This window comes from Lathamus discolor, chromosome 5, assembly GCF_037157495.1.
Source record: "Lathamus discolor isolate bLatDis1 chromosome 5, bLatDis1.hap1, whole genome shotgun sequence".
Classification (NCBI taxonomy): Eukaryota; Metazoa; Chordata; class Aves; order Psittaciformes; family Psittacidae; genus Lathamus; species Lathamus discolor.
In genome coordinates this window covers 57209191-57232173 of record NC_088888.1, presented here as the reverse complement: position 1 = coordinate 57232173, position 22983 = coordinate 57209191, and the positions used below count along the sequence as shown (strand labels likewise).

At 36.6% G+C, this 22983-nt stretch overlaps 1 protein-coding gene across 4 annotated transcripts in view; it reads right to left on the bottom strand.

Annotated features, from left to right (window-relative positions):
• TBC1D32 (TBC1 domain family member 32) overlaps positions 1–22983 on the bottom strand; it is an 84167-nt gene that overhangs the window by 9850 nt on the left and 51334 nt on the right. For all 4 annotated transcript variants that reach the window (XM_065680980.1, XM_065680983.1, XM_065680982.1 and 1 more), the window contains exons 27-31: positions 20073–20198; positions 12984–13067; positions 2024–2093; positions 1086–1201; positions 238–392 (exon numbers count right to left, since the gene is read on the bottom strand). In XM_065680980.1, the coding sequence (XP_065537052.1) occupies positions 238–392; positions 1086–1201; positions 2024–2093; positions 12984–13067; positions 20073–20198 (551 nt within the window). The remainder of the gene's footprint in view (positions 1–237; positions 393–1085; positions 1202–2023; positions 2094–12983; positions 13068–20072; positions 20199–22983) is intronic.

The window sequence follows — 22983 nt, the reverse complement described above, 5'->3', positions numbered from 1 at the left end:
ATATTTTTCTGAGAGACTTTTTCAGGGTGTCTTGGGTTGAGCAGCAGCAGTCACTTAGCAGACACAGGGTCACTTATTCAGTTAGAGGTCTTTGAGGAAAACTTAATGCATTTAAAAAAATCAACAACAACAAATAAACACACCAAAAACACCCCACCCAAAGCTAAGGAAATTAATAGTCTCCTTTAGACACTTTCAAAGTTGCCTTTCAGAAAGAGACAGCTTTTGAGTTCTTACAGATATATGCAGTCTTGGTAGCCACAGAAATGCTGAAACAAGAAGACGTGAAAACTGTTTAAGAAACATCAGTGTCTTCTCCCCGTCCCCTGACATTATGAGGAAGATAGAAGAAGCAAACCAGTCATAGCCAGGACAGTGTTCCTGCAAGCAGCCTGCATGAGAAGGTTAAGGAACTTGGGCAGAAAACTCCTCACTATCCTTCGGGAACTGCAGCCTTCCTTTTCCCCAGGCCCATGCACAATAAAGGCAAGAGCTGGTTTGTTAGAGATGGGACAAAGGGAATACAGCTGCACAGAAGCCAGGCTTCCTGAGGCACAGATGCCTCTCAAACTGAATTAAGAGAAACTTAAGCTATTTTCCCAATACACTACTTTTTTTCCAGTCTGGAATCTAAACATTCCCATTGATCAGTTTATACAGACACATATCATTACATGGACAATACCATTAATACTGTTGGTATTGTGGGAGTACCACAAATACTCATTAATGCTCAGAGATTCATTGCTGCAGACTCTTTATCACATACAGAATGATGTGATCCTACTCCAAAACAGTTTATGACAAAAACGAGGAAGACTTACAATTTTAGCAAAGTATAGGAACAAAAGGATGAAGAGTTTCTGGAATGCATTGGGTGTGCATTTTAACTTGCTTAACAAAATTTCAAAGTAAAAGTGCTGCTTTGGGGTGTTCGGTTTGTGGGGTTTTTTTTGCCTTCCCACCCCATTTTTCACATATGTGGATGTGCATATTATACATTGACACTACACCAAAAGCCCAAACTGAGAGTTCCAGTTCTGGCATTTTTAGGCAACAGAGGTTATACCATCAAGAAAGGATACAAAGTGAGGATACCACAGTTCTTTGCTCTTGTTTCAAAAAATTTTTGCAGTTCATTAACACGAAGCACAACCCATTTTCAGCATGTTCTTTTAGCAAGTTTAGATATTTTCCGTACCTAGCACAAAAAGACAGAATACCAAAACTGTTTAAATGTTGGAGGGTTTCTTTTCCTAAAAAACAAGAAATCATACTCAATAGACCTGTGAAAATTAAGCTGTCATAGTGTTGGTCATTACAAACACTATGCTGTAGATACACACATAAATGGTTTAATAAAACCTACTATGCTTTATCTAGGAAGGATGCACACCAAATATCTGCTATTCAGTGTTACACTTCCTCACCTAAATTCCTTTTAGTTGAGTTTTAAAGTCTGTGGTGGGGAGAAGCATGTATTCTAACACGCATTTTCTTCACATACATTATTTAGAATTCCGTCTAAGTATACTTCATGTGTAATTATTAGCATCAGAATTCAAATATTATTGCTAAAGAGTACAATCTGTGGAAGTACAGACACATTAGCTTTTCCTTCATCCCGGCACTACAAATTACCAGCCAAGTAAAATGTTCAAATGGCATATAACTAAGCTTAGCTAAACAGAACCATTTAGAGAAGTAATATACAGGGGAAAAAAAAAAAAAAACAAAAAACCTACCACATATAACTAAGGATAACGTAATTTTATGGTAAATCTTACTAACAAGTTACAATTACCCTTTACAACACTAAAGGATAATAACATATAATATGTAAATATTATGTAATTATGCATTAATACCTTTTCCACTTTGAAAGTTAATTTTCTTTAAAATGATATTTAGATTTAAAATGGTAGAAAGCATTGAGATGATGGATTAAGTATCATTAAAGTCATTCCATGAAAATCAAACAAATCTTAGAAATACACTAGGGAAATGTTTTAATACCACATACCTGACTGTCATTTCAACACCAAGCTGCTGCACAGATGAAAGGCTTTCATTCTTCACATCTCCATCCATGGCTAAAACAAAAGAAAAGATATAATAAAGTATTACAATAAATATGATTTTAACTGAATACTAAAGTAAAGCTTCTATTATGTATGAATACCAATTCTGGAGAACTGCTTCTTAATTGAAATGAGTTTAATAGTGTTTGCAAAGGGTGCATCAGGAATCTGAATTCATCATGTATGTTGGTTTTTTTGTAATTATTATTTATTAAAATCATCTTCTTTAGAAGGAAATCTTCACTGTTAGTATGGTTATCATTAGCTTTACAGCCCAATGTAAACAACCAATATATTTTTCAGTCCCATTTCTTAGTAGAGCTTTATCCCTTCTGGCCAAGAAATTCGATAAAGCAGCATTTTCTGATCTATTTTCTTCCATTCCAGTGTCCTTTAAGTCTCCTAGCTGTAAAACCACCTTTATTTACAAAAATTCTATTTTGATGTGAATCACAGAAAACTTTATAATTAATGGATTTAAGAATCCTGTCTTTCTTTGCCTTGTTTTTTCACATGGTAACATATAACCCATTTTCTGCATTTGTTCAAATTAAAAAACCAAGTTAGACTAATTAGTAAATCATGAATTAAAGCTACATCTGTTGTAATATTTTCGCAAAATTTTAAATTGCAAATGCAATTAAAAATAGGGCATTGCTTCTCTCACGTACATATATCATCTAATATAACTATAGATAGAAAAAAACAGTTTAATAATATTACGATTTACAAAGCTGAGGGCTTAAACCTTTAATTTACTTCTTTCAAAGTGCTACTTAAAAAAATTAAGTAAATTAAAAACAAACAAACAAACAAACCAAACAAACAAAAAACCCCCAACAACCCACAACTGACATAATTTGCTAAAAATGTAAACAACTGATATGGCAGCAGAAGTTAAAATATATTCATGTAAGTGACTAATGCAAAAATCTGGTTAAACAGATCACACAGTAACCTGATATGTATTTTTTATAAACCCTGCTCAGACAGAGAACTAAACCAGAAATAAAGCCAGGATTCCCCGGCTACCTATTCAGGTAAACACTCTATGTTCCGAGTAACAGGGAGTAAGGTATTACAGATTAAATATTTACAGGTTAAGGGAGGAAATGCCTATGGTTGGGAAGAAAAGCTCAAAAAAAATAATTTAAGGAGCATCTACTCAGATGGGATAAATTTCTTTGAAATTTCTTTGAAGAAAACAGCATAGTAAAATTACACTTGGCAATGAAGCAATAAAATTCAGCAAAGGAAGTATGGTAAAAAAACCCTACTCTGTATTGTAACTTTAATAGAAGAGAATGATCTAAGTGTTAGGGTCATGAGAAATTAACCTTGTATTTTTGACAAATACGTTTATATATAAGAAAAATCAACTGGTCTCTGAGTAGAATGAATTAATTTATTGATCTGATGGGATTGAAGTACCAAAACCACATCAGAAATGTGGTGGGGTTTTTTACGCAAAGTGCAGAAGTTCAAATATTTTTTCCACAGCATACCAGCAACACAATATTTGGAAGAATACATATAAAACCACAGATCAGTTAAAAACCCACAGACATGAGTGAAACAGCTCGTATCTTTTCACAGCTCCTGTCCCAAGTTACCCGTTTACTCAGGCTGCAATTACCATAATAAGTCAATTCATGTTCAGGCTCCTGTGTGTAATCATGAAGGCAACAGGCAATCTTATAACCTAAAAACCGGGGGAATCTGAATGAGTTTGCTATGACTAATTGCTAATTCAGTCCTGACACGAGCATATTTTATGACAGAAGAGGGGCAAGCAATATAACAACTTCTAAGCCACAAGGAAGCCCTGCATCCACTAGGCGGGGGGATCATCCCGTGGGTGGCAATGCAGGAGCTGGTATCCCAGCCCAGCAAGGGTGTAATTAGGATCAGCTGCATCACAACCCACAATCTGAGCCCAGTTTCCATGCTGTAACAGTTTACAGCAAATACTGAATGCTTATTTCTCATTCACACTGAAGGAACACCACTTATTTAATTGATTCTTATTGCCTTTTCTTCTCTGTTGTAGCAATTTCTTAGTTACTGAAAAGGGTTTTCTCCCTATCAGTTTTCTTTTTGATATTTTCCCCTGTATTGTCAAAGAAGATAAAATTAACATAGAGTTTGGATTGAATAATAATTCTATATTACACACTACCTCATCAAGGCAAAAACTCTTGCTTTTGTACACCAGTGTATATGATATAACCATAGCTCCATACATTATGTAGTAAAGTTGCTGCCAATCCACAATTTGCAATAGGAACACACAAACTGTGGTTCTTTGTGCTGGGTCAAAAGTTTTGATTTTCCATTTTGTTTACCAACTACAAACTGGGAAGATTAGGCTTTAGGAAACTATACAGTCATATAGAATATACAAAGGACCACTTCCCTCTGATTAAAAACTGGACCTAGAAACCTTAAATGCTCCATTAAGCTTAGAAAATTGTTATTAACAAGAAGCAGAATACTCAAATACTGTGTATGGCAATCCACAGATAAAAGAGTTGTTGACCAGCATGATTGCAGGAGTATGTTGTCACTGTACTACTGTAATGATGCTCATACACCTGATTTAATATACTGAATTTAATTTTCTGCAAAGCTCACTTGACAGATATTTATCAACATACCTGATTTAACTGTCTTGAAACACAGTGGGTTTCATAACTTCTGTTATGCATCAACAGATCAATTTTCTGAGTAAAAATGCCATTTATGCTCAAAGAACACACCACTTCTCTGAACTGTGAATTAGATAAAACGTGACACAGCGCTGTGGCTATACAAAATGGCATGAAGAATATGCTTTGGCAGCTTTTTATTTATCTAGTAAAAAATTACGTTAAATAGGTATTTTATACTTTATAAATGTAAACACTGTAAATAGCAATTGAGTCAAAATTAATCCAGTGATTTGAAGGATATCCAAATTCTCTAGGAGCAGATTTACAATTAACAGAAAAATTATATAATAGAAAGTTGACTTTATCTCTCCTTCTAAAATGCATTAAAAAAACAACATCAGTAAGTATGGACCATTTTTAAGACTAAATAATTTTATTTTTTGCCTTTTTCAGCCAACCAACTGCTCTTCATACTAGCATCCTACCATACACGCTTCAGATAAGCTAATCATATTAAATATTGGTATGTCTGCTCTGAATTTTTCTTTTTAGTCCACTATTTAACACAATCTTGCTCATTGAAGAAAACAAAATACTTCCTTTGAAATGCTAGGAACTGTAAACTATTAATTGTCAGTGATGACTTGAAACAAACAAACAAACAAAAGAACACTACATGTGAAAAAATGTTGAATACTATCTTTTTCTATGACCTGGACTATCTTTTTATGACTTGGTCATCTTCCTCTTAACTCCAAACCTTCTATCTCTTGATCAAATTCAGTGTTCCACAGAGAACCAAAAAAGAGAGAGTTAGGACTTCTACTGCATGAGCGGGAGAAGCAGCAAGGGTAGGGAAGAGGGTTCACTGAGACACCTGTCAGTGTGAAAAAGATCCAAGAATAATTGCTGAATTATGTTGCTGCCTCCCCATCAGAGCTAGATAATCTCATATGCAATTCCACCTTGAATATTGAAAGTTCCTGTTATGTCAACAGTAAGCTTGTCATAACAATACAAAATCAAAATGTTCATACCTAGAGCTGCTTCTTTATGTACTGGCCATTACAAATACTTAAGCTATTGGCAGCAACATTATTAAAAACTAATAAAAGTTTCATTCCAGCTACACATAAACTGGTAAAGGGCAAAATGCTTTCTGCTAACAGCATCTTTAAAGCGGGCACCCATCTTTAAAGAAGTGAATACATCAAATGATGCAGGAAGAAGGGAAAAATGGGATGGGATTGCAGTCTTGTAGTTCTCATTTGCTACTCCTGATCAGCTCTCAATAGACAGCTTTGCATTGATGTTTTTAAATTTTCTCAGTTCATTACCTGATACACCTAACCCTCAGAAGATTAAGAATTCATTAAATGACAGAAAACTATCATGAGATTTTGTTCAGCAAGAGAACTAAACTTCATCTAGAGAAGGAACACACCATGACATATCAGTTTAATGGCCAAAGCCTGAAATCCCTGAGATTCTGTCCCTGTGGCAATTCATGGTCATCCACACAATCAGAACTACCAAAAAAAAAACACCAGTTGATACTGAAAGCTCATAACATTCGCAAGCTTGGGCATTCTGCAACACACAGAATCATAGAACAGCTTGGGTTGGAAGGGACTGTAAAGATCACCTAGTTCCAAACCCCCTATAGGCAGAGACACCTTCCACATGTCGGAGATGAACTAAGACATCCAGACACCAATGTATTAGATGGCACAGCAAGCGGAATTCTTTGAGAAATGGGTTTGTTGGAAGCTTGAGAAAACGAATACATTTCCACAAAGCATTTATGTTGCAGTGAACTGGAATCTGCTGACAGGAAGAGCAAGTGGCTATTTAGGAACTTCATATCCCTAATGCATAATGCCTATTTTACTAACATAGCAAATTTCAGTTTCATACCATTCTATCGCCCATTACATGTAAATATCAGTGATTTGGTTTTCAATGTTTGGTGTTTCTTAATGAAGAAAGAAAAATAAAAGCAAACTAAAAAGTATTAATTCTAGGAAAGGAAATAGATAGCGTTCATTTACATTGAATGTACATATTGTATGTTATCTTACTTATCTGAATCCACATCATTGCTACTAGCATGACGTAAACTTAAGGTAAGATTCCTGCTACTGTTTATAATTAAACACTGCAACTGCATAGTGGTTTATTAGACATTTTTTCCTTATCTCTTATACTGAAAATGATAACAACCCAAACTAATTTGATTTTTCCCTATTTGCAAATTTTGTAATAGACTCAAATCCTGAGGGATTCCACAGCAGATGGATGACTGTTATTCTAATTACAAGTACCTACAGGTTCAGAAAGCTGTCATTTTTTAAGAGAATCAATTTCTCATTGCAAGAAACATGATAAACACTGAATATCTATGCACTGCACTGAATCCATTTTCATGAAAATCATGGCCTCTTTTCATTAAAAATTAAACAACTATTGGAAGCCATTTTTCAGTTCCTCAGACTCAAATTTATTCAAGACAGTGGCGGACATACACAACTGCCAAGCACATGTTTGGCTTACTTTGATATGCAGCTAGAAAGATGCATCTGGAATATAGATTACCTTCTAACAACTCATTAGCTTTAGCTTAGACAGTGACTACACATGCATATACAGAAAAGATGCTGTGAAGTAACACAGTGTTCAAATAATTAATAGCTCTCCTTGGAGAAATTCCAACCCTTCATATGCATTAGAAGAAAATCCTGGGAAATGTATAGAAATCTGATCAACTTGAGTTTGACTGACTGATCAATCTGATCAGTGAGAAAACTAATTTTAAGTAAACAAGGCCTGAAAAAGATTTGAGCATGTTTTCTTTGTTGCTTCTGTACAAACAGGAAGTGTAACACAAACCTGGGTTCTCAAAGTGCATTCCTATCTTCATAAGTATTCCACGCTGTATATTTTATTATGTAAAAAAGAACCTGAAATGAATGTAAATTTATCTATACAACTAATTCTTACAATCAAGCCTTTTTACTGTTCCAGGGTGGAGTATTATCATAGCTTTTAGAGCCATACTTTTGTTTCATTTTCAAGTCAATTACCATGAATTTCTTGGTCTAAACTAGTGTCCCTGGACTCATTGCCACACCTGCCTGAAAAAGGTGCTATGAAATGTTAGTAACTATTATGCTATAAAAGTTAAAAGAAAGCCTTGATGAAACATACGCTGTTTCCCTGAGCAACACTCTTTTCTGGTCAGGAGAACTCTTCATAGAATCACAGAATAGATAGGGTTGGAAAGGACCTCAAGATCATCTAGTTCCAACCCCCCTGCCATGGACAGGGACACCTCTCACTAAACCATCCCACACAAGGCTTCATCCAACCTGGCCTTCAACACCACCAGGGATGGAGCACTCACAACCTCCCTGGCCAACCCATTCCAGTGTCTCACCACCCTAACAGGAAAGAATTTCCTCCTTATATCCAATTTAAACTTCCCCTCTTTAAGTTTTAACCCGTTACCCCTTGTCCTGTCACTACAGTCCCTAATGAACAGTCCCTCCCCAGCATCCCTATAGGCCCTCTTCAGATACTGGAAGGCTGCTATTAGGTCTCCACGCAGCCTTCTCTTCTCCAGGCTGAACAGCCCCAACTTCCTCAGCCTGTCTTCATATGGGAGGTGCTCCAGTACCCTGATCATCCTCATGGCCCTCCTCTGGACTTGTTCCAGCAGTTCCATGTCCTTTTTACGTTGACGACACCAGAACTGCACATAATACTCCAAGTGAGGTCTCACAAGAGCAGAGTAGAGGGGCAGGATCACCTCCTTCGACCTGTTGGTCACACTCCTTTTGATGCAGCCCAGGATACGGTTGGCTTTCTGGGCTGCGAGCGCACACTGAAGCCGGCTCATGTTCATTTTCTCATTGACCAGCACCCCCAAGTCCTTCTCTGCAGGGCCACTCTGAATCTCTTCTTTGCCCAGTCTGTAACTGTGCCTGGGATTGCTCCGACCCAGGTGTAGGACCTTGCACTTGTCGTGGTTGAACTTCATAAGGTTGGCATCAGCCCACCTCACAAGCGTGTCAAGGTCCCTCTGGATGGCATCCCTTCCCTCCAGCATATCAACCAGACCACACAGCTTGGTGTCATCGGCAAACTTGCTGAGGGCGCACTCAATCCTACTGTCCATGTCAGCGATGAAAAAATATGTGATAATGGTTTTGCTGACACGAAAAGAAAGCTTTAAGACAACACCAGCCCTTTGCCTACATTTCACATCAGTTGCTTACCAGACTACTATCCTTAAGAAGGCTGAATCACTCCCTGATTTCCAACCTTGACCTCATTCAAGCACATGGAATATCAAAAGCATTTGCAAATGAAAACTGTTTATCAGCTGACCCTTTAAATTTTGGAGCTTTTTTGAACAGGCAAACTTCCCCAGAATTCATGCCCAGTAGTGCCTGTATGAGACTAAATGAAAAAAATATTCATTAAACAGAAACAGGAATTTCATACAGATTGGGTTTGCTCATAATGAAAAAAGAAATAAAATCTGTCAAGCTCAAGAAAATCAAGAATTGAGGCTTCTACTATGTCATTTTGTTTCTGTATCTGTTCTTTGTGATCTTCCATTCTAAAAAGATAATTTAATGTATGCAATTGTCACAGGATTTCCCAACCTAGTGTTTCTTCAAGCTAGCATTAAATTTTAGATAAATAATGTAGTGTTGTAGTTATATACACCTAATCAGTGGTTCATAGGGAAATCAATGAAGTAGAAGATCCAGGTTACATTTCCTGAACATGTTTTAAATCCTAGCTTTCAATGAAGAGTTGAGGAGAGTAAACTGAAACTAAGGTACCCGACATCTAAGTGAACAGAATATGGACTACTGCTTTCCTTCATTAGAGTTCTTCCATACTGGATGGAAGCACTTAGCTGTTATGATTAAGAAACAGCAGGATGCTGCCTTTCCTAGGAACCTGGAGATTGCACAGCTAGATGTCTGTTCCTCCTCTCTTTAGTTTTTGCCTTATTCAAACAATGTGAGTTTTCCTGTTTTTTTAACAGGGGACACTAAAATAACCTTGAAAAGTTTGATTTCTAGGCTATGCTGCTCTCCAAAGAAATGGGAGATGTGCATTCCCCAATGCAGAAAAGAAGACTACACCTAGCCTTCCATATCATTGGAGAATGTGTGACACTTTGAACTGTGACCTAAAAAGAGAGATGTACAGAGAAGAGCAAGAAGCACAGTCTAGGTGCTGAGTAAATCATTTACACCATGAAGATACTATGTGGGCTTTTAAAGGACAATCAAAATCATAATCTGAATTGGAAAGTATCAGAAATACGTAAGTATCAAGTCTGATGAGTCCATGAGAAGACTTTTATTGCTCATTATGCCTCCTGGGAACTTAAAAAGTAAATTACTAACTAATAAAGGACAACAAAAAACTCCTTAAGCCTCTTTTAAGAAAAAGTAAAATAGTGATGGAAAGAAGTGTTACTTCAGCAACTCTCTTCATTAAGAGGAGAGAGATTCTCAAAATTAAGGGTATTCTGTTAGCAAGCTTTCAGAAGGTAAAGGCCATTACATAAGAGATCCTCTAAAGGGATTTTGTGCTTTGAAACTTTAAAGGCAAGTCTGAAGCCTCCAAGGACACCATATTTGCATCCTACAGATGTGAGAATTAAAATATCAGTATAAATAACACTCTCCTCAAAGCAGGCTTAGTTATCCAGAGTTAGTGGCAGAATAAGTACACTAAGTGACTGAACTACAACCTAAGAGAAAAGCCCTGGACAGATATTAAAGAATGGAAGTGCATTTTCCAGTGGATATTAACAATGCTTCTAAATCTTCTAATTTTCCAAATGCCTCAAAATATTAAAACGTATTACTTCACACTCAGAATAAATTAACTTTATCATTCATCCTTTATTCTTGGCTGCAAGCACGACATCTGTATGAAACTAACAGATTACTCTGCCAACAATAGCAGTTCTTTAATAAATATCCTTTAATGCTTTTTTTTTTTTTTTTTTTTTATTTTGCGAATAAAAGACAGACTAAGGACAACACAGGCCCTCTCCAGAAGCTCTCGGGAGAATTGGCTACCCTGGATTTGGAGAAGGCTGAGGTTCTGAATGACTTCTTTGCCTCAGTCTTCACTGGCAAAGGCTCTGACCACACCACCGAAGTCTTGGAAGGCAGGTGCAGGGACTGTGGGAATGAAGACCCTAGGCCCACTGTGGGAGAGGATCTGGTTCGAGACCATCTTAAGAACATGAATATGCACAAGTCCACGGGACCTGATGAAATCCATCCACGGGTCCTGATGAAATCCATCCACGGGTCCTGAAGGAGCTGGCAAATGAAGTTGCTAAGGCACTGGCCATCAGATTTGAAAGGTCATGGCAGTCAGGTGAAGTTCCTGACGACTGGAAAAAGGGAAATATAACCCCCATTTTCAAGAAGGGGAAAATGGATGACACAGGAAATTACAGACCAGTCAGTCTCACCTCTGTGCCTGGAAAAATCTTGGAGCAGATTCTCCTGGAAGGCATGCTAAGGCACATGAAAAACAACAAGGTGCTTGGTGACAACCAGCATGGCTTCACTAAGGGGAAATCCTGCCTGACCAATCTGGTGGCCTTCTATGATGGGGCTACAGAACTGATGGACAGGGGTAGAGGAAGTTGATGTCATCTACCTGGACTTGTGCAAAGCCTTTGACACTGTCACGCATGACATCCTTGTCTCTGAATTGGAAAGATATCAATTTGATGGATGGACCACTCGGTGGATAAAGAACTGGCTGGATGGCCACACACAAAGAGTTGTGGTCAATGGCTCAATGTCCAGCTGGAAACCAGTAATGAGTGGTGGCCCTCAGGGATTGGAGTTGGAACCAGTCTTGTTCAACATCTTTGTCACTGACATGGACAGTGGGATTGAGTGCACCCTCAGCAAGTTTGCCAGTGACACCAAGCTGTGTGGTTCAGTTGATATGCTGAAGGAAAGGAATGCCATCCAAAAGGACCTTGACATGCTTGTGAGGTGGGCTGATGCCAACCTCATGAATTTTAACCATGCCAAGTGCAAGGTCCTACACCTGGGTTGAAGCAATCCCAGGCACAGCTACAGGTTGGGCAGAGAAGAGATTCAGAGCAGCCCTGCAGAGAAGGACTTGGGGGTGTTGGTGTACGAGAAACTTAACATGATCTAGCAGTGTGCGCTTGCAGCCCAGAAAGCCAACCGTACCCTGTGCTGCATCAAAAGGAGCGTGACCAGCAGGTCAAAGGAGGTGATCCTACCCCTCTACTCTGCTCTTGTGAGACCTCACTTGAAGTATTGTGTGCAGTTCTGGTGTCCTCAACATAAAAAGGACATGGAACTGTTGGAACAAGTCCAGAGGAGGGCCATGAGGATAATCAGGGTACTGGAGCACCTCCCATATGAAGACAGGCTGAGAAAGTAGGGGCTGTTCAGCCTGGAGAAGAGCATGTTGCATGGAGACCTCATAGCAGCCTTCCAGTATCTGAAGGGGGCCTATAAGGATGCTGGGGAGGGACTCTTCATTAGGGAATGTAGCGATAGGACAAGGGGTAACGGGTTAAAACTTAAACAGGGGAAGTTTAGATTGGATATAAGGAGGGAGTTTTTTACTGTGAGGGTGGTGAGGCACTGGAATGGGTTGCCCAGGGAAGATGTGAATACTCCATCCCTGGCAGTGTTCAAGGACAGGTCGAACCTTGGGTGACACGGTTTAGTGGAAGGTGTCCCTGCCCATGGCATGGGTTGGAACTAGATGATCTGAAGGTCCTTTCCAGCCCTAACTATTCTATGATTCTATGATTCTAATATAAATTGCATAGCTTTGGGTTGATTATGTATTATTGGGCTTTCTAATGTGAGCCAGACTGCTTACACTATCTTAAATGTTTATGCCACTAGTTTTGCAAATCATTCTATAATAGGTGTCAACAAATACTTTTATCATACTCTCACCTGCTCTGTATCTCCAGCTTTCCATTACACATTCAGAAATGTGAAAGCCCATCATTAATAATTATCTGTACTATTTACACACGTACATCATATTTTGTGCCAAAGGTATTTCCCACCTGTTAAGAAATTAATTTCTAAGCTGCTAAAGACATTTTAAACAACCCCCAAAATGCTACAGATGCATTAAGAAGGAAAGTAATTTAAACAGAAACAGGCTGCTGGCAATAAATTATTAGGAAACTGACCTTTATCATTTCCCGTGCTGAAATAACAATCCAATTGGCTTTCAGAAAGATGTGACACGAACTTCTCAATTAACTCAGCCAAAACTGCAGAAAGTAAAACCCATTAAAACATTAGAAGCAGGGAACAAAATGTGGAATTACATAACCTACCAAGTGACAATATGTGAGAAACTAAAGCTATTTGAACGCCTGCATTTTTATTTACACTTTATGGTGGAACAATTCAAATCATGCATAGCCCTTCTGCATTCCTAACAGTATTCCAAACTTAAATTTTAACAGCTTTACTGAAAATATATTGTGTATAAATAAAGAGAGAATTGCATAGTATCTTTATATCCTCCAGGGATTACTTCAGAATTTGTTACATGGTTTCAATATGAAACCAAATTAACTATAATTAAACTACAATATCTTACCACATATCTGTGTATGTAAACAGGAAAGAAAAATAAACAAAAACACCACCACCCCCCAGAAGAAGCCAAGCCAGAATCCCTAAAAAAACCCAACAACCTGCACACAAGAAGAAACTCCCATGACCCTGAAAAGATGCTAACAAAGTGAAGTTTCAGGGATGTTTAAAAAAAAAAAAAAAAAAAAGAAAAGGTTATAAATCCACCCATGCCATCACAAGATACAAATTATTCACTTAAATTTAAGAATTTCCTCTGCGAAATGCTGTATTTTATGATGACCATAATATGTTCAGTTCTTGCCATTGAACTTTGAGTCAGCAGATGATGCATAGGGTAAGTCAGATGCTGACATCTAGTTATTATGTAGGAAATCGTATCTCCCACCTGAACAGTATAGTAGCCAGGAAGTTAGCAAGAAATCAAATAACAAATCATTAACAAAAACTGATTCTTCAGTTCTGCAAGTTTGAGGCTACTGCAACTGCGCACGTGCCACCTTACAGGTTTAAACAAAGGAACAAGGAAGCCTTGATGTATACTGCATGTGCATACTGCACGGAGGAAGCCCATAATGAGATAAAGCGTATTAAGAATTTGAGACAGCAACAATGAACAATTTTTACAAGCAAATACTATCCTAAAAGTGTTGTCATGATAAACAGGGTTTAAAGCACAGTGGTATAACCTTCTTTTCACAATAATGCAAAGCAAGGAAATGCATTTAGAGAGTAACAAGTGCTGCTACCCATGGGCTTTCCTGTTCTAAGAGTGCATGTTACCATTTTATTGGCAGCATCTGAATGTAATACCACCAAAGATTCAGCACCTGGTCCCACATTCCTGCACATAATGCCATGCTCTCAAAGGTGCTTTTGCTGGTTTTAAACTGAATAATTCCACTACACCATTTTAGCAGATAAGTGTGAATAGTTGTGATAGGTGTGAACAGCAGCACAAGTAAGGCATAAAAATCTGTGGTGGAGGTGGCAGCGGAGAATGCCAGAAAACTCTTGCACTAGTCTTGAACAGGAAAACTAACACAGGACACTGCAATGCAAGAACTTTTGTGTGTGAGGAGGAGAAGAGAGAATCTCCAACCACATTGATGCTTGTGATACCAGAAAAATAATGAATATATCATAAAGACAATTAACTCTCTTTCCAATCATTTTAAGCCAACATAATGATGTTAAATCATGACTGGTTTTTTTTTTCTTTGCTTAGTTGTCTAAAACATGCACAAAAATTCACTGATACTGAATAAGTCCAGAAAAATGTTTTAAAAGGCTGAGTTTTGGCAACACTACACTGATGGTTAGGGGAAAAAAGTTTACACTACAACAGCTAAACACGGATTTACAGTTAGAATAAATGCCAACAGTAACAAAGTTAATTTTGCACTGCAAAATACTAAATCAAAACAAAAAAAACACCCCGCATGTAATTTATATTCTTAAGCATTTTTATGGTGAGAAGAAACTGTTAATTAATTAATAGCTATTTTTAATCGTAGTTAATAAACCAAATGGGGCTAGCAAAAAGCAATTTATTTTATAGAAGAGTAATAGTTTATTCATTTTGTGAGAATGAACACAATAAACAATCTCACTGATCTTCACTAATACGCTTAGTGGAATTTGGTCCACAAATAATATAAAAGTATTTGTGTAAAATGAGCAAAGTTGTCTATACCTGGAGCTACAGATAGCAAAAAAGCAGAAATTAAGCTTGAAATTTGTAACTATCTAGATGATTACTGTATGTCTACTAGCACAGCGGTTACAGAATTATGCCATACTACAATAACAAACAGGAAGTATGTTAAAAAGACTAAAATACCACATAATTCAGAAAATTTAAAACTGAGTCAGAACTCTGTCCATTTTTTCCCTTTTTGCTGGAAGGCAACCATACGCTTGACCTAGCAGTTGAATACTTTAGTTCAGTGCTTGACTTAATGGGAGAAGTGACAGCTCAACTGCTAAGCAATTTTTTGAAACTCAAGCACTAAACTGATTTCTACCATTTGAATTTATCTAAGTGCCTAACAGGATCTTTGAAAAGATTTTAATCAAGTTTGAGAGCAGAAAACACACAAGAATTTATCAAAACAAACACGGCTGATACATAAAGGGTTTTCACAGGACACTCGAACATCCATGTGAAATGACAAGTAGTTATTTTAATTTTTGTCTCTTAACACTAAGTCACTTATCTGCCATTTGGACACTCCCTGATAACTGTTACAAAGGTGGAAACTGGCTTAGGGATTTTTCATTTAACTGAAAAAGCAGACAAAATAGGAAAGTTCATTGTATATACTACAGTCAGTATTGTAAAAGCTCACATTCTTATGCTGAGGTTATGTTTAGAGATAGAAATGAGTGCTGTGGCCTACTAACTCAGTGAAAATGTTGATTTTCTTAAATTATGGTAGCTTGGCTGTATTAATATTGAAGTTATTAAGAGAATGACAATTAACTCATGCGAATTTAATCGTATATCCAAAATAAAGAGAATTTTAATTTAGAAATGTGTAATCATATACAAAATAAATGAAGTTTTACAATTCCCTAAACAATTGTTGTATGCAATCATAAAATACTTGAATTCCTGAAGGATGCTTTTTTTTCCCCCTTGAAGAACTAAAGTACGAAAGGAAGGAAATTAAAATAGCTTCTAAACTGCTTAAGAACAGTGATTAAAAAATACATGTGATTAAATTTTTTTAATAGGTAACCATGAGAGGTTACCTAATTCCTACTCTGAAAGGTTTATGCCAAAAATTTCCAAGATTGTAAAAAGCAACAGATTTTTTAGATCCTCTAATGTAACTAGTGTTACTGGATCATATTCTATATTGGATCTTATTCTATACCAAGTCACAGATGCTTGGGAGGAGTTTAAAAGAAAAAAAAAGCCTTTCTTAAGAGTTAACAGTAGCCCTGCTTGACTTGTGTTAGAGGTTAAAAATAACAAGAGTAAAAACCTTGGACAGCTGACAAATTTGTAAGAATAGTGTCAGAAATTTTCAACATCAAATTCAGTTCAATAAATCTATGACAAACGCAGCTGGCAGTTCCATTCTTAATGGCAACAATAAGAGTACTTTTTCTAATTGTTAAGATAACAGGAGAGACTTTCAATTATTGTACATTGAAACAGCAAAGGAACAACTTAGAATCATAGAATAGGATAGTTAGGGTTGGAAAGGACCTCAAGATCATCTAGTTCCAATCCCCCTGCCACAGGCAGGGACACCTCACACTAAACCATCCCACCCAGGGCTTCATCCAACCTGGCCTTGAACACCGCCAGGGATGGAGCACTCACAACCTCCCTGGGCAACCCATTCCAGTGACTCACCATCCTTACAGTAAAGAACTTCCTCCTTATATCCAATCTAAACTTCCCCTGTTTAAGTTTTAACCCGTTACCCCTTGTCCTGTCACTACAGTCCCTGACGAAGAGTCCCTCCCCAGCATCCCTATAGGCCCCCTTCAGGTACTGGAAGGCTGCTATGAGGTCTCCATGCAACATGCTCTTCTCCAGGCTGAACAGCCCCAACTTCCACAGCCTATCTTCATACGGGAGGTGCTCCAGTCCCCTGATCATCCTCGTAGCCTCCTCTGGACTTGTTCCAACAGTTCCATGTCCTTTTTATGTTGAGGACACCAGAACTCTACACAATACTCCAGGTGAGGTCTCACAAGAGCAGAGTAGAGGGGCAGGATCACCTCTTTTGACCTGCTGGTCACGCTCCTTTTGATGCAGCCCAGGATACAGTTGGCTTTCTGGGCTGCGAGCGTACACTCTTTGAACACAACTTATAAAAAAATTCCTCCAGTACTTCCATCAGAGATGAAGGTTCCATTTCTTATACCAATATACAAGTATCGTCTTTACTAGTGGTAAACACAGCCTTTCAAATCCTAATCAAATGGTGTCATCTTTACAGACATGCAGGCACATTCACATGCACTTACACTGCTTACAGGGTATTAGTTTGGAAATTACTCCAAACTGGTCTGAGGGACAGAAGAAAGAAGTTTTGATCTGCAATTGTTCTTCTTGTGTAACATGAAAGACTTAGTATTCCACTCTAATTCTGAAACAAGCCTCCTTGAAAAACCAAGTAAGGACATAAAAAGGTAAATATCTGTTTTACGATTATTATTATAAAGGCCTCTTTTGCAATGCAGTATTTTTAAATTGGTCACAGTAAGAATGTGAACAGAACACAGACAGAATCTAGATCTAATTGAATGATCTTTGAGGCAGAAAATTTGGTCCACATTTAAAAAGATCAAACTGAGCTTTGAGAATGTGTTCTTACAGAGAAGGTTCCTCTGATGATCAATTCAGAATGAAAATCTAATGCAGAATGGAAATCTAATCTGTTTTTTTGAATTTGCAGCCTTGAGAATTCTCTCTCACATACTTGGCAAGAGCCTTAGGAAAACTACTATGCTAGACTAAAGACAGTCAAATCTTCTATAGCTGGACCTAACGAAGACTGATGACTTGTTAATGCTAGTCTCCATTAGACAGGGTCCAGCACAGGAAGCATAAGTATGCATCTTTGTTCTGTAATTTGTGGAGTTTGCTCCATCTGTAACTGAAGAGAAAGTTTTGATTGGAAGATTTCTTGGGATCTAGACTGAAGCCTCTCAGTCCTTTGAAATTTGGGAGAGCTTGGGAACGCTGTCTGTCATAAAGCAGTTTCAATTAACATGATGTTGTCTCAAACCACAGATATTTTGCTACATCTGAAATATCTTTATATTCACCTTAAATTACCACTAGTTACACTGAGTTTTTATTATCCTTTTGTACGGTGTTTTTATTTGTTTAGCACTTCATTATGCTATTCTATTTTCCTACTTCATTTTTTTGTGTGCTTTTTGAAAGCACTTGCAAAAGACTCTGTGAGACATAACAAGAATTCCATAGATACTTTTTTGCTGACTTTTACTCCCAGTTCCATCTCAGCTGGAAACACTTATCCAGAAAAAAGAATAATTTTTTGCTTGGGGTTAACAGTCTTAATGGCTCTCTTTCATTCCGCATTCTAACTTCTAATATATCTAATGAAGCTGCAGAAAACAACCTACACAGGTTTTGAAGCTGCAGAAAACAAAGACTTTTCTTTTCTTTGCAAGCCACATATCATCTGTTTTTTTGTAAAAACATGTTTTTACAACAAATAATTCCTTTTAGATGCAAGAATACATACAAACAATTTTCAACAAAAATTTCATATAAACCAAAAAGAGATCAGTCTAGAAAATATGCATTCAAATAAAACTGATTTTACAAGGACTAAATTATTTGTGTTTCACAATACAGAACATCAAAAAAACCCTCATCGAACTTTTAGATCACAGTCATGCAAGAAAATAAACATATAATTTTACTAGAAAAAGCTAGGCTTTTGTTAATAGCTACTCCTCAATTTATTTTTCTCATACTAACAGAAGCTCACATAAAATACATTTAGGTATTTCTTAGTATTTACAAATCTCTATTTGTTCACCTTTCACAAAGCTCTCTGAATATATGCCATTTGTGGATGTGTACAATATGAAAGTGCATAAATGCATTATTTACAAATACATAAGTATTCTGTCTAAACACACATTCTTCCAAATGAAAGGTGAAAGCTCAGTTTACAATCAGACTATAGACTCAAGCTTGTTACAAACAAGCAGCAATAACAGAGAACTCAAGAGTTTAGAAACATTCAATAATTACTGCCTTTAAGCATATTACACAAATCACAAACTTCGTATTAACTATTTTAATATTACATCAGTTCCTGTATAAATGACTTCCTTAAGACTTCTGAAACCACACTGTAGCTTCTATATTGCTATGTAATTTACATAAAATTCAGGGCTCTTATGTAAAACACAAATGCTGGGTTACTTTGATCCCATGTAGAAGATACTTCTGTCTTCAGTCAGTTGTATTAATTGCTTACCTAAAGAATTTCAAGGGAAGCCTTTGCATCTGTAAAAAAGGCTAGACTATGTATTGACCATCTGACCATAATCAGAATTTTTACAAAAGTGGAAGACACTCTGAGGTACCTTCTGAGGTACAACTTCCGGAAAACTCCCAGCTTCTTTATTGCTACACAGGTTTATATGACATGGCAATTAAATTATTAAGTCTGTTTCCTGATGATCTAAGTCATATGGCTGATCACTGGTTTTGTTTTGCCTGCTATGATGTTTTAGCTGATCTATCCCAATGCTCCTGCTGAGTGTACTCTCCACTAGAAAATACATATGAAAATGAAGAAAAACCTGAATGAGTAGGTTCTTTGATGTTTAGTATGGCCTAATTCTGAACAGTTTTACTGGACTGCCTATTAATATAATTTCGCAACCCATCTTAAAGTCATTCATCTTAATGCGTCTTCTTTCTATGTCAAATTTCAGTAAAACCAGCCAACACAAAAGGATGATGGCTACAAAGAGAAAAAAATCGGACATGAGGCATAAACTTTGTTTTCTCAGGAAAATCCCATTGAAATGGTTTTTGTGACACAAAATTATTGACTACATGTATAGGTAATGTAATCTTCTATGAACCTTTAAAGAACGGTTGTTTACTAGTTGCCTTCTGTTTGCTTTCTCTGTTAAGCTCATTAAGTCATACTCACTTGTTCCACTGATGATATCTGGTCTGGCTTTCATGACTTTGTAGAACTGTTTTCTGCAAATTTCTGTCCACCCACTCTGCTTCTCTGGACTTCTTAAGAGTGATAACAGCTTGTCAAGATCTTTATCTGGAAGAAATAAAATAAATAAAAAAAAAATAGTGTTATTCTGTAATGATAATCAAGGCTTTTTTCTTTTTTTTTCCTTTTTGTTTCTTTTAAACTTACTATATAAGCAATAAGAAGCTAGTAGTTACAGAGTACCATAGAAATGAGTAGATAGAAATTAGTAGATGCATTCAGAAACTAGAAACCATTTTAACAAAGAACAGGAAAGTCAGATGTAAGCTTAGAGCCCTGTCACTGCCTGGTATTTTTGGCAGACCTCACACCTTAGGAAGAAGAGACTAAATAAATATCTCTTATCTGACAATTAAACTGGAGAAGCAGTGCTAAACCTGATGAAATTCTGCTTTATAAAAAAAAAACCAGAAATATTCATTCTACTTAGTGATGGGTTTTAAACATTTAAGACATTACTGAGGCATATTTTATAACTCCTCTAAAGTTGTTACTCTTCTGTCCTCAAATGATAAGAATTGGAAAGCCAGTTCCATGTAATTTCACCACTCTGAAAATCAAAAACAGAAGAGAGGTAAAGATCCTCTACCAAATAACACTGGTTGAATAATAAAACGGACAGGCTGCAGTATTATTTTGTAGGGCATGAAATGAAGCATGATAAGACTGCTACATAACAGTGTTTCACTGAAAATTTTTGCTTCTTTTTGTGATCAGGTTCCCCTCACAGGCTTCTACTTTGGACAGATATTATGGCACATATATGTATGTCTTCAGGTTCCTAGGTATACCTACTGAGTAAATTCTGCAAAATACATTGGGATGCCCATGGTGGAAGAATTCTTTCAAAAGCTTTGCAAATTATCTCCAGTGTTTCCCAACTTTAGCACGAAGACTTAAAATTGTGACAAAAGGTTACATTAAAAATATACTTCTGCTGTCACTGAAATGTTACCTTGCATGTTTTGCATTAATATTTAGAGAAAATTAGAATTTCAAATTCTGAAAAACCTAGGTGCACCCAGCATGGTTCAGCCCTAGACCTCAGGCTCATTGTTGGTGTTGTCAGAGCCTGCAGCAATGTAATTCAGGCACTTTCTAACTTCTGAATGCTCGACTTTTTACCTGAGCACTATTAAAACACAGTCTTTTGGTGCAATTGTTACATATGAGGCACAAACACACCAAATAACATTTTTTATTATATGCTCAGATTGCTTATAAAACAATTTTGCAGAAAAGTTTACAAAAAGATCTTTATGAAAGACTCCTTTTGAGTGCAAAGAAAGAATTTCAGAGATTGCTCCTTACTGTTACTCTTACCTTGTTACTAAAGACACATTCTTGCTTACAATAGAGACATGTCTTCAAAATGAAAACTGCCATTGATGCAATGAAAAAAGGATAGCAAGTATGTTCTCTTCTGCCTAAAAGTGTTTCTCTTCCCCCAGCCTCCCTTCTATTTTCCACTATGTTAGAGGAAATTGCATGTACTCTACCAATTTTCTACAGTAAAATATCACAGGCTGAGGCAGTACATTTCACAACTACCTGAGTCCTAAACAGATTTGAAAACAGAAGAACCATAGCAACAAATGTAAAACCAGCATGTGCAATCATACATGAAAATGTTAATTTGGCTTTCAACTACTCAAAGCCTTGAGAACTTTTTTCTTTAAATCAAACATCTTCTGCAACCAAAATGTGTACCTTGGAATTCACAGTGAACAACAAATATCAGCAAGCTATCATGATACCTGATAACACAGGACACTGAATAATAAATGCAAAGTAATGAATAAAATAATGCATACAGAGGCTTTGGCAAATCAAAGAGGAAATAATTTTTTTCCATATACAACATTTGTTTAAAAATGCAAATATATCAGGAAGGGCTGACCATTCAAATTCTTTTTCTCTGAAGGCAGAACAAATTTCAAGTTCAAATGACAAGTCCTTTCATAAAGTAATTTTACATAAGATAAAACTGATCAAACTCAAGTTTTCTAACAGAAAATACTGACTCCTACAAAATGGAAACAATCAGTTAAGCTGCCTTGCCTTAGGCAGCTCCATTCCCAGACTACTTGATGCTACTATGAAATATTTTCTGATCAACTTGACGGGAAAAATAAAGGTGGCATCTGTAACAAGGGAAATGCACATACACTCACTCCAGCTATGAGCAATCTCTTTGCTGTGGGACCATGCAGTTCCCATCATTATGAAAAGATCATAGCCTATACCACTACTGAATATTTACTTGGGTGATAAAGGTTCTTCATAACTTGCAAGCTCTCCTTTATTCTTTTTCTACATTTTTGACACTATAGAAATGAATCCTGTCATGAAAGGTGACTTCTGATTAAAGATTCTACAATTGTTTCAGCCAGTCTATGGCTATTTAGAATCTTGTGAATACTTGCTGTTACTTTTACTTAGTATTTCAGTTTTCATTTTTCCTTTAAAACTTAAAGGTTTCCATAAGCAAAATGCTATTTTCAAATTATCTTCAAATAACCTAAATATTTTAAGATGATTCGTATATTTTCCATAGAATTTCAATATTGCATATAATTTATTTTAAGCTGACCTAAAACCTAAATTATTTGTTATCAGTAAATTGTGTCCTGTCATTGCGGCTTATTATACAATACACAGTATTTCAAAATAAGCTTATTATAGTAACTTATTATCATTAATAATTATTCCAATTTAATTAACCTGGAATTCCTTTATCCACAAATAACTAAATCCTCAGTTAATATCTTTCTAAATAAAATGTACATATGCTTAGATTACGTGAATATGAAAATTTAATGTGAAGAAGGGT